The sequence below is a fragment of the Panthera onca genome, chromosome E2 (genome assembly GCF_046562875.1).
Source record: "Panthera onca isolate mPanOnc1 chromosome E2, mPanOnc1 haplotype 2, whole genome shotgun sequence".
Taxonomy (NCBI): domain Eukaryota; kingdom Metazoa; phylum Chordata; class Mammalia; order Carnivora; family Felidae; genus Panthera; species Panthera onca.
This window is the reverse complement of record NC_138353.1, coordinates 57,793,821-57,810,578: the sequence shown is the minus strand read 5'-3', so window position 1 is coordinate 57,810,578 and position 16,758 is coordinate 57,793,821. Positions and strand designations below refer to the sequence as shown.

General features: G+C 64.8%; 1 protein-coding gene across 5 annotated transcripts in view; it reads right to left on the bottom strand.

Moving 5' to 3' along the window:
- The window catches only part of GSE1 (Gse1 coiled-coil protein), a 388,172-nt gene that overhangs the window by 229,281 nt on the left and 142,133 nt on the right, over positions 1-16,758 (bottom strand). For all 5 annotated transcript variants that reach the window (XM_078439123.2, XM_078439122.2, XM_078439120.2 and 2 more), the window contains exon 2: positions 16,207-16,387. In XM_078439123.2, coding sequence (XP_078295249.2) covers positions 16,207-16,387 — 181 coding nt within the window. The remainder of the gene's footprint in view (positions 1-16,206; positions 16,388-16,758) is intronic.

Genomic DNA, 16,758 nt, shown 5'->3' with positions numbered 1-16,758 from the left:
GAAAACCAGAGGGTTCTCAGACCCACTCGGAAACCCACAGGTCCCCCCATAAAATGCAAAGAACGGGGAGAGGGAGTCTTCCCCACCTGGGGACGGCGCTTCCCGGCTGCAGGAGCCAATTTGTTGAGTGTGTTTATGTCAGGATTTCAAATCGTTACCGTGTGGCACATTAACTGGATCACGATGGAGGGCCACGGAGATGGGGGGCGGGGCGGGCAGAGGGGAGAAGCTGGGAGGTGGGGGCACCTGGGCGGGGAGGGGCCTCCCTCGCCTCACCTCGCCCCCACTTCTATCTTGCTTGTGACCTTGACCCCCGCCCCCCCCCCGCTCTCGTCTCCAGGGAGCGGGAGCAGAAGTGCCCACAGCCACTTGCTTCCCTCACCTCCTGGGCCGTGGCCATGGGGCTCTGGCCAGGCCCCGGGGTCAGGCTGTAGAGGGAGCACATGCCCAGGCTCCCTCATGGCCTGCCAGGGGTCTGCCAGCCCACCAGGGAGTGGGTTCCAGGCCTCAAAACCTGAGCCGGCACCTGCCGGGAGGGGCCGGTAGGAAATGCCTGCAGGAATGGGCAGCTGGTTCTGCTCTGGCGAGGACCAGAGGCCTGGGAGACTGAGCAGTGGCTCACCTGGGGGAAGGGGAAGGAAACCGATACCTGGATGCACCTACTATGTGCTGGGAGCACCTAGCGGATCTCTTCAGGAGCAAGGTGGGGGCGACAGTCGAGAAGAGGGAAGGTGGGAACCTTCTCTCCGTTTCCTGTGTTGCCGGTACACCCATCCCTTCGTTCGGCAAGTATTTCTTGAGGGCCTACTGTGCGCTGAGCGCTGCCCTGGGTGCTGGGGGCAGAAGCAGACACAGATGCTTGCTCTCTTGGAGCTGTGCTGCCAGTGGGGACAGCCAACAGTGAGCGGGAAAATCTGCTAAGCGCACTAAGGGTGGTGGCTTGTGCCCAGGACAGGCGGGTGACGGGGAAGAACGGACACTTTAGAAGAGGTGGACGGGAGGGGCGCCTGGGTGGCCCAGTCGGTTGGGCGTCCCACCTCGGCTCAGGTCATGATCTCGCGGTTCGTGGGTTCGAGCCCCGCGTCAGGCTCTGTGCTGACAGCTCAGAGCCCGGAGCCTGCTTCGGGTTCTGCGTCTCCCTCTCTCTCTGCCCCTTCCCCGCTCACTCTCTGTCTCTCTGTCTCTCAAAAACAAGTAACACTGAACAAAGAAGAAGAGGTAGACAGAAAGCCCCCAGACAGCGTGGTTTCATCTACAGACCTCAGGGGAGGGAAGGGGGGCCCAAGGCTCCCAGGGAGCGGCCACAGCAGGGACGAGGTGGGGGCGTCCTCTGGAGCGAGGAAAGGGTGCACGGCCCCCTGCGTGGCCAGGAGGGCCGGGTGCCTTGCCCAGGCTTGACCAGCCAGTACGTGCCAGAGCTGGGTTCCCAGCCTGGATATTTTAACTCTGAAGTCCTCTCTCTGGCGGTTTGCACCACCGGATTAGTAAAACCTCTCCCTGAGGGAAGGAGGCAGTGGAACGGCACTGACACATCTGGATAGCTGGGGACCAGGCTGGCCACTGGGACAGGCGGCCACTTTCATTCCCAAGTTGCCTGCTAGGCCTGCCCAGAGACCCGGGGCGTGTACGAGGCCACGGGGCGCAACGATTCTCCCAGGCCTCAGTCTCGTGGTCTCTCAGATGGGTCAATAACTGTGCATACCTCCCTGGAGTCATGGGGAGAAGTCAGAGAGTGAATCCGTGCAAAGCATGGGCCTTCCTGTGCAGTAAACGCTCCAAGCACAGAGCTGCTGTCCCAGCAAAGAGAGCAGGCGTCTCCCTGGCCCCTAGTGGGGGAGTCAGGGAGGCCAGGTGGCCTTCCCACGGCTCATTGCCCGGAAATGGGCCTCTGGCTTCAACCCTCCCACACTGGCTGCTCCTGGGAGGCCAGCCCAAAGACGGCCTGAGGGGACGGGCAGCCGCGTGTCGGGCACCGAGTGCCCCCGGCCAGGGAACGTCACGGGCTCTGAGAAGGGGGTCTGGAAGCCGGGCCCTTCCTGAGCGGCTCAGGTCCCACCATGGGGGAAGGGGCCATGTCAGGGTCAGGTGGACGCGCTCCCCTGCCTTCCCTCCCTTCCCTCCCTTTCCAGCCCCTGGCCCGGCCCTCCTAGCCTTGACCGCTGGCACCGGGGGTGGGGGGGTGGGGATGGGTTGCCGTTCCCAGGGAAATCCGCTTGATCACATGTGTCCCCGAGCCCGCTGGGATGCAGACACCCAGGCCGATAAACCCCTTTCCTGGGGACAGGCCGTCTGCGGAAGACCCGAGATAAGACTGAGCGGCCACCGCAGCCGCTGTGCTTTCATGCACATCAGCAGAGACCTTCTAGCAAACTCTGCACCACGGCGGGGGTGGGGCGCCTCTCCCCCCAGCTCCCAGGGAGCAAGAGACGGAGGCCTCCCCCTACGACCCTGCACGTGTTTACGAATCCGGGGCCTACCCCAGGCCAAGCCTGCTGCTGCCCCCCGCCCTGCGCGCCCTCTGACCTCCAAGGGTCAGAGGCGAGAACGGGGCTGGGAGTTCTGCCCAGGACACGCGGAGTGAAGAGCACTCGGCCCCCTCTGCCCGCTGTCCCTGCTCCAAGGGCCTTCCGTCACTATCTCACTTCATCTGCCCACACCCCCATGAGGTAGTCGATCTCCTCTACTTTTCAGGTGAGAAAACGAAAGCACAGAGAGGTTAGGCAGTTGGCCCAGGGTCACACAGCCGGGAGAGGGTTCGTCTGGCGTCTCCCTCCCCAGGCTCTGTTCGGCCCGCAGGCCATCGGTGAGTCCTAGAGTGAGGACTGGAGGGCAACGGAGGGCACGGGGCGGGGAGCAGGGAGGCACGGTACCCACGGAGCCCGACACACGGATCCCGGAGGAGGATCGGATGCCCGGCGTGCTCGGAGGGATGGTCACGGCTTCCTGCAGCGCCCCGAGCCCTCACGCCCTGTGCGGCCCAAAACGCGTGCCCGTCACCCGCAGTCGTTCACCCGCGCCATCCCACCGACATTCCGGGCTTACAGTCAAAAGTGGCCAGGATTTCAGAACCGAAAATCAAAATGTGGTTGGTGGAGAAGGCGGGAAGGACGCCCTGGGCCACGGCACATGGCCCCCTGCGGTTGTGCAGTGCACGACCTGCCCCGTGGTGGGAGCAGCCCGGAAACCCGGCGGGACCCACGCCCCCGGGATGGTGGCCGCGCAGGGAGGTTTCCGGACCAACCTGCAGGTCGCCTTGGATACGAACTCCTCCCCCAGGACAGGGCGGGACAGCTGGCCCCACCGGAAGACCCCCTCTCTGCTGCCCTGCGTGCCCCTTCGCGGAGCCCCCCCCCTGCGCAGCCCCAGCCCTGCACCCAGTGGACTCCCACTCACAGCTTGCGCTGGGGGGGCACCTGTGGCTTGGCAGGGCCTGGTGCTGAGGGGCGAAGGCGCAGACATCCGCTGCCGTCCTCCACTTCTGGGCTCACCTCCAGCTCCTGGCTCCCGCGGTGACAGCCCGCCTCCCACAGCTCTGCGAACAGAGCCAGGCTGTGCTCACGTGTCCCCGCCGGGACCACACGGCGGGCGGGCGGGCGGGGAGGGGGGCAGTGGGGGGAGCGAAGCGCCGTCCCACGCCACCAGGCCACAGGCTCTGTCTGTGCCCAAACCTGCCATTAGGGAGGCTCGAGGCGGCCAGCCCAGCCCGCCCAGTCACCGAGCTCATCCCAGACCAGCCCCTGGGGTGGCGGCCGCAGGGCAGGGCCACGGCAGCAGGCTCCAGATGGCCTGAGGTTACCAGTGTTCACTCCGCACCGGGAACCATGCCCCAGGTGGCCTTCCCGGGCCCTGGGAAGACGCAGATCCCGGGGAACTGAGCCTCGGGCAGGGCGCGCACCTCTGCCCGTGTGGTCTGGTTCCTGAGGCCATGCTTGGGGGGTGGGGGGTGTGCAGGGAGAAAAGCTGCAGAGGGTTTGCTGGCTCTGACGCTGGGGAGGGGCTGGAGCAGCGCTTGGGGTCCCCGAGGGCTCAGGGGGCGGTTGCTCGGGCCCAAGGAGGTGGGAGAGAGGCCGCCCCCGAGTGTGGAGGTTGGCTCCTGGTGGACATTCCTGCTCCAGAATTGCTGGGCTGGTCCTGGGCCCTGTATCTGCCCGGGGCCAACCTCCCAGATCACTGAGACTATTTCCTGATCTGCAAACAGGGCAAATCGCTTGAAAGCTGGCATGCAGCTGGTGCTTAATAAATGCTCCTTCCCTGTGCAGCTGGTGCTTAATAAATGCTTCCTGTACCTCACTGGGTGAGGGGGAGAGAGGACCAGAGGCCAGGGGCTGCCCCCAGGATGTCTTCCAGCCGTTTCTGAGCACTTACTCCGTTCCAGAGAAGGGAGCTGGGTCTCACCTTGTGGGCTGTCCCCCACCCCAGGCCCAGTGAGGGTCCCAGGGGGTCCTCCCTGGCCCAGTCGGGGTGTTGAGATTCCTGCGCTTCTCCCCACCTGGAGGAGGTGGGCTGTGGGTGGAGCGGGAGGTGACACGGCTCAGATGCTTCCAGACAACGGCAAAGACGAGGGGACAGTGACAATCAGGGTGCTGACCGTCCACGTGGCCGAGCTGGGTGGTCCCGAGGGCCTCACACCCTGACCCTCCCCCCCTTGCAGCCCCCACCCGTGGGCTTTACACCAGGCAGTGGCCCAGAGAGGGCAGGCCGCTCGTTCAGGGCACACAGCTCTAAGTGGCAGTGCCGGGATTCGAACCCGGGCCGGCTGGGTCCGGAGCTCCACTTTTCATACCACGTCTGGGGAGCGAGGGGTGCCTGGGACGGTCTCTCGGCCCCCGTAAGGGAAACCGTGGTGCCACCGTCACCGAGGCGAAGGGGTGGAGGGACTCTGTGAGTCTGTCCTGGCCTCCGGCTTGGTGGCAGAGGGCCGCCCGGCGGGAGGGGACTGGGGTCCCAGAAGCTGGCCTCCTGGGCCTTCTCCTGCACAGCCCGCCCCCAAGCCAGCAGGTCAGACGTGTGTCGTGACCTCGTCCTCACACCCTCCGGGACGGCAGGCCTGGCTGGTCGCCACAGCCGCCGTCTCACTCGTTCCCTCGGCCAGAAGCCACAGGGGCCACCGCGCCCGCTGGGCCTGCCGGGCACGCACACGCCCACAAACTCCGAATCATACACACACACGGTCGCACACGACTGGGGTGACGAGGCCTGGAAACCCACTCGACTGGCCCATCCTGATGGTGCCTGGAGGCGGGGAGGGAGGCCTGTGGGCGGCCAGGGCCTAAAGGAGGAGGCGTGGAGGAGCCTGGCCCTGCTTGGCGGTGGGTGACCACGGGGGCAGGACCACGGTCACACCACCCCAGGCGGCGGGGGAGGAGAGGAGACCCAGCCGTTCTCCATCAGTCACACGTCCCGCCACCTGCTCATCCTCAACTATCCACCCACCCGTCCTAGAAAGGTTTGCTGAGCACCTGTGTTTGCAGAGCCTCTTCTAGGCGGCCGGCAAGAAACACACGACAGACCCTCCCCGGCACCGGGTCGGTGCCGGAGGGACGCAGGTAGAGACGGGACACTTGCCAGCGACGACGACACTGTCACCGAACGTTGGCTACGCGCTTTGCCTCACTCGCTCCTCCCCGCGACCCTCTCAGCAGCTGCGGCCAGCACCCCCGCTTTGCAGATGAGGAAACTGAGACTCCTTCAGAGAGGAGCAGACCCAAGGGCCTGTGCCTTTCGCTCGTTCCTCTCCCTCCTTCCCCTTCCCGTTTCTGTCTTTTGTTTGAAATAACAGCGAGAAAGAACCAGAAAAAGCGACACCCAAACAGCCAGTGATTATGTTACAAGCTGAGCAGCCATATGTCCTGGTTTGCCCGGGACAGCCCTGGTTTCCCCCCTTACATCCCACGCAAGAAGTAACACCACCGCCTCTGCTCTCACAGTGCCCCGGTTTAGACCCAGCAGAAGCCAAGTAAGGTCCCTTCCCACGACAGAAAAAGGCAGGGTCCGGGGACGGAGCAGTCGTGGAAGGCTTCCTGGAAGAGGCGGGGCTGAGCTGTGCCGGGAGGGAGGGAGAACAGCGCCTACCTCACCGTGCGCTGTGAGGCTTCTGTGAACTGGCGCCTGCCACGTGGGCAGACAGCCTTGGCATACAGTAGGTGCTCGCTAAACGCCACCTGCTATGGCCCTTCCCGTCGCGCAGACAAGGTGCACGGAGGAGAAGGGACCTGGAATCTGAGAGCGTCCCATCTGATCGCTGCCCTTCCTCGACTCTCCAACCGGTTTGGGGGGGCTCTGCTTGAATACCATCAGGGTCGGGGAGATCACTACCGCACAGCCGGCCGGCCGATCTACAGACGAGCAGGGGAGTGTGCCCGTCCGTGCGTTCCTCCTGGATCAGACCGAATCCAGGCCAGGGCGCGCGGGGTCAGGCCCGGAGTCTGTGCCTCCTCCCACCTGCCAGCTGGGGGTCCCGCAAGACGTCCGTGCTGCCCCCAAGGCTGGCCGTGATGAGAGGGGAGGGGAGGTGACGAGAAGCCCTCACACCCCACCGGGTACGGGAACGGGAGCTCCAGGGCTTTGGCATCACCTGTGCCATGCACGCCTGTCCCTCCCGGGATCTCCTGGAGACTGAGCCCCAACCACGCATGTGCCCTCGGCCTTCTGGATCCGCCTGGCTCGCATCCCGACCCCTCCCCCTTTTCTTCCCACTTCCTTCCGGAAGCAGGAGGTGGCCTAGGTTCTAGACCTGGCCCCGTCCCGGGCATCGGGGTGCTCCCTCCTCTGAAGGAAGGGAGGGGAGGGTTCGGGGACCTTCCTCTGTGCTTCCTCTCAGGTGCCCAGAGCTGGCATGGGGAAGAGGGGGTGCCCGGGGCAGGGGCATCGAGCACACACAGGGGGAGGCCCCGGGCGGCTAGGGTACCTGCTGCCACGCCTCGGTGCCCTGCTACACCCCCTCAGGATTCCAGCGCTTGCCCTTGGGCCCCTGGGCCCTGACTGGGGTCATCGCTCTGGCCCCTGGGGACATTACATCAGTCCCCTGGGCCCTGCTCATGCACGGGGCCGACCCCGGGGGACTCACCCGGGAGCAGCACTTTCCACCTGGGGCTCTTCTGGTCCATGAGAACTGCCTGTCCCAGCCCCTGACCCTCCCCACCCCGGCCCGGCCAGGCGGCCTCGAGCAGCAACCTTCGGCCTGGGGGAGGGACGGGGGGGGGGGGGTGTTGCGGAGCCGCAGGGCCAGGAGGAGCAGGGCCAGGCTCTCAGCTCTGCAATTCGGTTTCGGGAGCAGACTCCGGAAAAGTCCGTGGGGAGAGAGCGCGCGTGCTCGAGCTGCCCAGCGAGCCGCGACACGAGCACGTGGGCAGCGGGCCCTCCTTCGGCCCTCCCAGGCCCCGGCCCGCCCTGGCACACGCCCCCTCGGGCTGCACACAGAGCTCTGGAGGGAGGAGGGTGGCGGGAGCGTGGTCGCCACTTCCTGCTTTCCCTTTGCAGACTCGGGCACCGGGCTTCTCCGAGCGGACCCGGCGCGCCAAGGTACTTATGGCCGTGTCCCGGGGAGCAGACAAGACCCCGGATCCCACGGGGGTCCCAGTGCCCCCCAAGGTCACCCTTGCTCAATCGTACAATCGTTCAGCATCTATTCTGAGCCCCTACTACGCGCCAAGTCCCCGCGGTGTGCTCGGCACGCTCCAGGCACAAGGAGCCGTTCGTGTGGCCGCGTTCCCAGAGGTCAGGAACGCCAAGGGCACGTGGCAGGGAGACAGGGGCCAAGGACGGTGCAGCCCAGGCCGAAGGAAGGGGTGCAGGCCCGGTGCCCTCGACCCGGGACCTCAGGCCTCGGCGGGTGCCCCGTGGACGGGGAGGGGACACAGGGACGATGCCGCAGCCGAGTTGGGTCCAGCCCTGGTGGGGAGGAAGGGCCGTGGAGGAGCAGAGGCAGGAGTCCCTGGGGCGGGGTGGGGGGACTCTGAGGGGGATTCCGGGGCGGCCTGGGGGCCGGGGCAGGAAGCCACCCGCCCCAGGGCTGTGGCTTTGGCCGCCTTTCCAGGGCTTAGCTGTGCCCCGACCTGAGAAAACATCAAAGTGCACCGAGACCATCCTGGAATGGGTGGGAGTCCAGCCCCTTCCGGGACGCTTCCCGGCCGGGCCGGTGAGAGCACCCCCGAGGGCCCCCATTCCCCATTCTAAAGGCAGAGCTTACTAACTCAGGTCGCTTTCACAGCAACAGCCCCGTGAGAAAGGTCCTGTCATCATCCTCACGTTCCAGAGGAAGAAAGTGGCCCAGGGAGACCCCTGGTGCACCTGCTGGGGCTGAGCCGGGCTGTCTCGGGTCCCCCTGGGGCGTGGCCACGAAGCCTGAGGGGCCAGTCCTGGCAAAGCGCCCACAGGGGTGCCTGGCATAGAGTCAGCGCCCAGTACATCCCCGCAGGCCGCCGCAGTCCCCACCAGCCTGCCCATTCTCCAGTCGAGAGTTGCGCCCCATGCCCCACAGCCGTACACGGCCAGCTCAGCCCAGCCACAGCGGCTGGCGTGGCAGGTCAAATAATGGCCCCCCAAAGACGGGCGTGTTCTAATCCCTGGAACCTGTCAATGTGTCACGTCACTTGGCAAAAGGAACTTTGCAGATGTGATTAAGCTAATGGCCCTGAAACAGACAGATGACCCTGGATGATCCGGGCGGGGGGGGGGGGGGTCGGGCAACGCAATCACGAGGGTCTTTGTAAGAGGGGGGCACAGGTGCATGGGAGCCGACCTGAGGACAGAAGAGATTGCGGTGATGTGGCCAGGGAGCCATGAGCCAAGGACCTCGGAAGCTGGCAAAGCAAGGACTACAGCCGCCCGAAGGAAGCAACCTGCCCGTGCCTCCGACCTCCCGGCTGGAAGGTAACAAACCTGAGTTCACGGTCATGTGTCACTGTCGCTGCAGGGAAGTTGTACGACCAGGAAGATAACTCCCTAGACTCACAGCACCTGACGCATAGTAGCTGCTCATTAAACACTCTTCTGTGTGTTTGATCCAAGGTGCTCACAGCTTCTCAGTCATCCGAGTTCAAGGGGGAGAAAGAACCAGTCATGTGCAGGTGACCTAGTGTCCTTGGCCCCAACACGTCAAACCTCTGGAAAGGCCACCAGTGGTCCCTAGAATTTTATAGTTTACTTAAAAAATTTCTTTTAATGTCTATTTATTTTTGAGAGACAGAGAGAGAGAGGGAGGGAGTGCATGAGCGGGGCAGGGGCAAAGAAGAGAGGGAGACACAGAATACAGAGCTCGTTCCAGGCTCTGAGCTGTCAGCACAGAGCCAGATGCGGGGCTCGAACCCACGAGCCATGAGATAGATCATGACCTGAGCTGAAGTCGGATGCTTAATCGACTAAGCCACCCAGGCGCCCCATAGAATTTTATAGTTTAGAGCAGCACCCTGAGAGGGAAGAGAGGTTCTGGAACGGAGTAAGAACCTGCTTGGAACATCAACCCCCAGTCCAGGAAGCCTGAGGAGATGTATGCCCCCTATGCGTACAAGAATCACGTTTTCTCGTTACGTTCCCCCGTCCGGGTCCCCGGCACTAGCTGACTTGAAACCTCATATATTAGACATTTGTATTGACAGATGTCTACGGAGCACCTATTACGTGCACTGTGCCAGTTTCAGGAGCGCGAAAGACGACAGACAGTAACACGTGGGCCCACGAAGAGGGCAAGTGTGCTGCGCGCAGGCTGCCCCAGGACCTTTGCACTTGCTCTCCCGGTGGCCTGGAACTCTCTGCCCGACATCACCGCCTCAACAAGGCCTTCTGTGTCTACCCTGCCTAAAGCCGCAGCTGTCACCTCCCTGGGTCCCCCTGCCCTACTTTTCCTCACGGCACCTAACACCACCTGGCGTCACACGTTTTGCCCAACACGGTCTTCGGCATGCGGTGGGCGCTCAGTAAATGTCTGTGAACAAATGCACACACGTAAATGACAGTGCGGATGTGCAAAACAGGCAACGGTGAAGGCACGAGCAAAGGTCTGCTGGGAGAGACGCCCAGGCTTCACGTGGTTTCTGCTCCGAATCAGGGCACGGGTGCAAGTCGGTGTGGGGCACGGCGAGGCTTGGAAATGATGCTCTTTGAGCCAGACGAACCTATACGGTAGCAAACTGGTGGCTGCAGTCCCCAAGCACCCTGGGTAAGCCGCCGAGCAACAGAGAGAAGGGTCTGCAGGCCCGCGGGGGTGAGTCCCCGTGAAGGATTCAGAGACGCTCCCGGGGAGACAGGAAGCCACCAGCAAAGGGCCCCTCAAGGCGGCCTGGCTTCCTCAACCTCCTGCCCCGACTTGCAGGCTCTGAGCTCCCCGGCGTTACCCGAATTCCCGAGAAAATAAACACGCGGCTTGTCGCAGAGAAAACAGACTTCGGATCCCAGCTTGGCCGGGGCCCCACAAGGGAAGGGAGAGAGGTGAGGGCTTCGGGAGGCCCTCGGGCTGCCAGACGGGGGCCTTGCCATCGCAGCCGGCAAGCAGGGGCGGGCAGGGCTGCAGAAGCAGCGGCCGAGCCGGCCCCTGGGCGCTCCGAGCGGCTGCCACTTGGCAGCTGGGGCACGGTCCCCCGAGTCCTCTGTCAAAGCACTCGGCACCAGCACCCGCCCCGAGTAAGGCCTGCCAAGCACTTCTGAGGGCCTGAGCCAAGTCCCCAAGTGGAAGGCCCTGCCTTGCTGGCCCTGGAGGCCCCAGGCCGGGAGCCCATTTGCCCGACCAAGAGACAAAGGCCTTTGTGGGGCCAGGACTTCAGGTGGCCACCAGGCGCCCTCTGCAGGGGTGGGGGGGGGGGAAGGGGGGGCTGGGGCCAGCTCGGGTGTTCCTGTGGGCACTCGCAGGGACAGAGCCGGGTTACGGGGAGGCCGTCTGCCTGGTACCACGGGCTGGGATTTGTACCTAGAGAGCAGGAACCCCAAAAATTAACCAGCCCCACGGCGGGCACCTACGTACATTCGACTTCCGGGCAAGTCACAGTGCTATGTTCCCCTCGGCTCTCCCTACTGGGGGGACTCAGCCCGGGCCTGAGGGGCTCAGCTCCTAGGACCCCGCCTGATTCTCCACTGGCTTCCTTCTTTCGTGCCCTCGGCCTGACTTCTGAAGGGCATCCTTCCCGGGAGAGCTGGGTGAGCCCCAGCACCTGCATGCAAAGCAAAGCTGCACGGTGTCCCTGGTAGGGGGCGGGGGGGGGGGGGGAGGTGGTAGAGAGAGAGGGGAGCAGAGGTGAGCATGCATTTTTCTGCCGTTTGCACAGACAAGGCTGAGCAGGACGGTCCCGGGAAATGTGCCATCCCAGGTGGTTTCTTGGCAGCGGAAAAGGAGATAAGGACTTGTGTGCCAGTGCTCTCCCAGGCACAGCACCCAAGGGGATGAGGGAGAAGGCGGGAGTAGGGAGTGGAGGAGGAGGCAGGAGCCCACTCCAGGTGAAGCCCCCGAGGGTAAGATGCGTCTTTTGCTGGAAGCCAAGGGGCCAGGCTTCCCATCCCTGCCCCTGCAAGGACAGGAGGACGCCCAGCCCTGCCCCGAAAGCACACAGGGACCCGGGGAGGGCGTCCGGGGGACCAGCAAGGCTCGGCCCCAAGCTCTCGGAGCCCGGTGCAGCGTGCGGCTGGGGCACACATGACCAGTGAGCCCTCAACGGCGCCCGGCCCCTCCTGCAGCGGGTTGTTGCCACCGTCCGGCCCCCTTGGCACCCGGAGGTGGTGGGAACTGGTTCAGGCCAACGGGAAGAAACGTGGGTCCCCTCAGGGCCAAGGTGAGGGAGCATCCAGTGTTTCCTCCTATGTGTTCTCCTGCCCGCGTCCACTGGCCATGGCATCAGAGCATTCTAGAAGCCGAGAGGCGGCAGAGACACAGGCGAAAGGGAAACCGGGACCCGGTATCCCCCAGCCGGGAACCACAACGGGCTCAGGGTCGTCTGTAATGGCGCCCACAGGCGGGTGTGCCCCAAAGATTTTACGAGTGACTTTGTGATCGGCCGGATCATGGCCCCGAAAGACGTCTATGTCCTATTTCCTGGAACCCGTGAATCTGCCCAAGGGTCGCTCACGTGGCAAAGGGGAAGTAAGGGAGACCCGGGGACAGAGAGCACCCTGGATTATCCTGTGGTTACACGAGGCCCTCACAGGTGGAAGAAGGAGGCAGCGATGTGCCTGGAGAAGCAGAGACACGGCGTGGCCCGCTGTGCAGGTGGAGGAGGGGCCGTGAGCTGGGGAATCCGCACAGCTTCCAGAAGCCGGAAAGGGCCAGGAAGAGGATCCTCCCCTGGAGCCGCCAGAGGGAACGCAGCCCTGCCCACTCCTTGCTTTCAGGCCAGGGAGACCCACGTTGGACTCCTGGCCTCCAGGCTGCAAGGCGGTACGTGTGTGCTGTCTGGAGACGTAAGTCGGTGGCCGTCCCGAACGGCAGCAGCAGGAACGAGGTCAGACAGACCTCTTCCAAGATACGCCACCGCCATGGTGGGTCATGGGAACAGGGAGAGGCCGGGCACCTGCTGGGCCGACCCGGGGGCCAGCGGGGTGTGAGATACGCTCGCTGACCCTCCCACCCCGCAGCCCCGTTCCTGCTCGCCCCTGCCCCACGAACCGGGGTCCCCGAAGCCCGGAGTAATGCGAGTGGAGGCTTTTTGGGTGGGAGGACAGCCGCAGCTCTGGGGACAGAAGGAACCCAGAGACCACCCGCAACGGGGCCCGGCCCCCCGACGTGGCAAGTGAGGAAGAGAGGAGCCCTGGGAACACGGCTGTCGCTGGAGAGTCGATCGGGGCCTGGTCTCCTGCGCCCCCGTGGCAACTCCAGGAGAGGGATCTGTGACTTCCATTGTCTCTGTTAATAAAGATACTAGAAGCTACTTTAGAAGCCGTTCCACAGCTCGGAAAGGACATCGAGGGTCCACGCGGCACAAATATGGGACCACCACTTAGCTGTATAATGGGGCTGCACAGGATGACCACACAGAGAGCACATTCACAGAGACGCAAGGAGAATGGCACACCCTGGAGTTGTGCAGTGTGCAACCCGCACGGCCTTGCATGGCAACCCTGGCCGGCTCCTTGATATCCATCCCACCGACATCCTGCTACGGGAAGCCTTCATTTTTACCACGAACTACTCGCAGCTGGGGCGGCTACGCTTTGGGAAGGCTCTGAACCTGGTACAGCCTCCACGGCTGGGAAGCGCAGCGCTGACTCGGAAACCTGGACCTGGGTCTCGGACACCAAGCCACACCCTCGCTCGTCAGCGGATCGTGCCGCTTCTCTCCCAAGGAGGCCGCGGCGGCACAATGATAATTGTTCCGGAACGCCTGTTCCCATCCGTTCGTGCTGAACTGGGAGCAGCCTCTCGCTGGAGTTTATACCACACGCAGACGGCACAGCCCGGGCTACAGGCTGAACAATCTCGGGCAGAGCTGAGCCTGGGGGCTCGTCACCCTACGAGGAAGGCTGCCTCATGGCCGGGTTTCGGCTGTGCCCTTCTCCCACCGGCTGGAGACTCCTTGCCTGCCTGAGGAATCCTGGCCTGAGGTCCCCGCTTCCCTTGCAGCCCCACAGCTAAACTCCCGACGGTCAGCAAGTGACCACATCCTGGGGGTCACTCGGAAGCATGCAGCATCCGCCTCTGGGAGAGAACAAAGCAGGGTGGCCCCCCGTGTCCCTGGGGGCACTCAGCCCAGTCACCTGGCACCAGGGTTCCTGCGGTGACAGCCTCCTCTCCTGGCGCACATTGCTGTCCTTGCCTACGGGCTGTTTGCAGGGAGCCGAGGGTCAGAAACGGACCCCTCAAGGCAATAGATGCACGCCTTTGACCTGCCCGTAGCCGCCCAGACGTTCTGGGAAAGGCCCCTGCCCCAGGGAGCACTGGGGGGAAGCCACCATGAGGGGGCAGGGACAGGTGGGGGGACAGGGGTTCAGAGCTCTGGAGAGAGGTAGTGGTGTGTGTGTGCGTGTGCGTGTGTGTGTGTGTGCATAGGGATGTGTAGTCTGTACGTGTGTGTCTGCGACGCGTGTTTACATGCTCGTGTAAGAGAGGCCCGGGGCCCGTGGGTGCGCACGCATCTGTACGTACGTGCCTGCGTACGGCACCTTGTGCGCACGGATCTATATGTACGTGCCTGCGTGCGGCCCCTTGTGTGCGCGGTAGTTGCTGGGTCTGGGTCCGCTCCTGTGCGTCCCTGCTCCCGTATCCAGGTGTCTGCACGCGCTCACCCCCGGTGCCTGCCCGCCATCCAGCTGGCAGTGCACAGCTGGACCCGGGGGCCGTGCCTGCGCGCCCGATGAGAGGTGGCAGGTGCGTAATAAACCATTAGTCACTGTCACGTTTCTGAGCAGCCTCCGCGGCCTCCCGGGGAGGGGCCTGCTCCAGGACTGCGCTCCTGGCAGGTCTCTGGCTGTGAAGCTGCCCACCCCCTTCCGGGCAGGGCGGCAGCCTGACAGGAGCAGCTGGCAGACGGGGGCCTTGGGCCCCTGCCCTGCCCCAGGCAGCCCAAGGCCCGGGTCTGGCCCTGTGTGCGCCCGCGGGGGGAGGGGAGAGTCCCCAAGGGTCACGTTTTGCCGGATATTACCCAGCACCGAGGCGGGATTGGGGTGGAGGGGGCAGGGCCGGGAAGCGGCCTCCAGGATGCTCCACGCTGCCTGGAAGAGGCTCGGCAGGTGACCGGGGCGCGGACACCAGCCCACGCGTGCCAGCACTCGGGGCCGGACCTGCACTGAACGCTCTTCCGTCCCAGTGGATACCCACGCCTGCCCTTGTAAGCCAGCCCCCCCCCCCCCCCCCCCCAATTAGCCTTCGTTCCCATTTCTCAGATGAGGAAGAACAGGCACGGAGCAGAAGACACTGGTCCAGGGCTCTGAGTGCCCGGGCGCCAGGGGGCGTGGCTCCCCGTAGCACCCCGCCCACCACCTGCGTGCCCCGCCCACCGCCCGCCTGCCCCTCTGCCAGGGTCTGGGAATCCCTCAGAGGGCTGCATGGCCCGTGAACCCCTGGTCTTCCGGCTGTGCCCCTTGCCCAGAGCACATCACGGAGAGAAAGGGGTGGGCACTGGGGTTGTCCCGGGGGCGGATGTCCCCACCACCCACTCCGCACATCCACCAGCCCGTCGCCTCCCGCCCTGGCCCGCTAACAAGCGCCTTCAGCGTGGGCTCACACTGGGGGCTGGCACGGGTCTCAGGATTCAGTCCTCTCTGGGCAGTGACAGGCGGGACACATACAGGGACACCCCCTCGGAGGGGTCTTGTGGACAGAAATACGGCCTCAGGACCTGCTCTTAGGACCCTCCCCAGGTAAGAACGCAGGCGCCCACACACCCCCACATCCGGCCAAACGGCCTGCCTGGGATCCACTCACTGCCCCCGGCCCGGGTCCCGCAGGCCCCGCAGCGCAGCCCTCCGGACTCTACACTCACAGGCCCATCACCCAAGGAGGGTGACAGTCGTCAGGGAAAGGGCCGAGATGGGCGAGCAGGCGGGGTCTCCGCGGCTGGTGCGGCGGGAGCGAGATGGCCACGACGGGATCGGTGGGCAGCGTCCTCCCCCAGCCACGCGCCCTGGTTCCCCCTGGCCCAGCTGAGGCTAACTCGGGAGACAGATGTGTGCCAGGCCCCGGCGCCTGCGCATCCACGACGGAAAAGCCCAGAAGCCGTCCCTGCACCACTGGCGGAGAGAGGGCGCACACGGGGTCGCGCGCGGGACGCCGGAGCAGCACAGCGCGGCGACCACACAGAGCGACCCGCGGAGTCTGGGGAGGGCAGCCGGCCGAGAGACGGCCCAAACCGCCAGGAAACGGAGATCATCATGGTTTGGGCAAACACCGGTGTGCGGTTAGAGACGCGCCCGCGGGTGGTCCCGGGGGGCGGGGCCCGTCCAGGCGGAGGGCGTGTCTTGGCGGGTGGGCGGTGGGTGCCGGCGCCCCATTCGGGGTCGTTTAAAGACGAACGGGTGAGTACCGTGGCATCACGGATAATAAACACAACAAACAGGGGCCGTCTGTGAATATCCAGGATGAGAGAGTCAGGAAGCAAGGGGTTCTGATCAAACCACCAGGCGAGGAGCGTGAACGAGAAAACCCCAACGCGAGTTAAGGGAGACCGGAGCCATGTGGAGACCGCGCGGGGCGGAGGTCTGTGCCCGAGCTCCGCGTTGGGAGCCGCCCTCCCTGCCGGGGACGGCATGAGCCGCGCCGGCACCCGGGGACGGAAAAGAGCCCGCGTCTACCTGCGCCTGCGGGGTCTGCTCCGGCCCCGTCCAAGCCGCTCTGCTGACAGCGGGCGGGCCCCGGCTCCTGGGCTGTCCTGGGGCCTCTGGGCGTGCTCTCTGCTGGGGCGCCTGGCCGGGGCTCAGGCTCCCTGGCTGGGGGGTGGACGGCTGTCGACGCCTCCAGAGATGCAGAGGTGACCTGGAAGGACAGGAGGGGACATGGTGAGTCTTGGGCACACTTGCCCAGAGGTGCCCAGTGGGTGGGCCCCCGGACGCCACTCTTGCCCCCGCCCCCGCGATGGCCCGGCTTGGCCATCAAGGACTCAGCTGGGCTGGCTCAGGGCGGCACAGGGCCGGTCGGTCCCCAGCAAAACCAGCGGGAAGATTGCCCGGTGAACCCTGCCCGAGGCCACCGGGCTGGCCGCTGGGTACTGGGGTCGCACCCGCTGGCCCCGTTGCTCCCTGAGCCCCCTCAGCTCCTGCCAGGAGTCGGCAATAACTACGTGCTAGTTAATTATAACCGTAACAATTAACTTAGCTAACCTTCAGTCGGCTCTGCAGGGTGGTCAG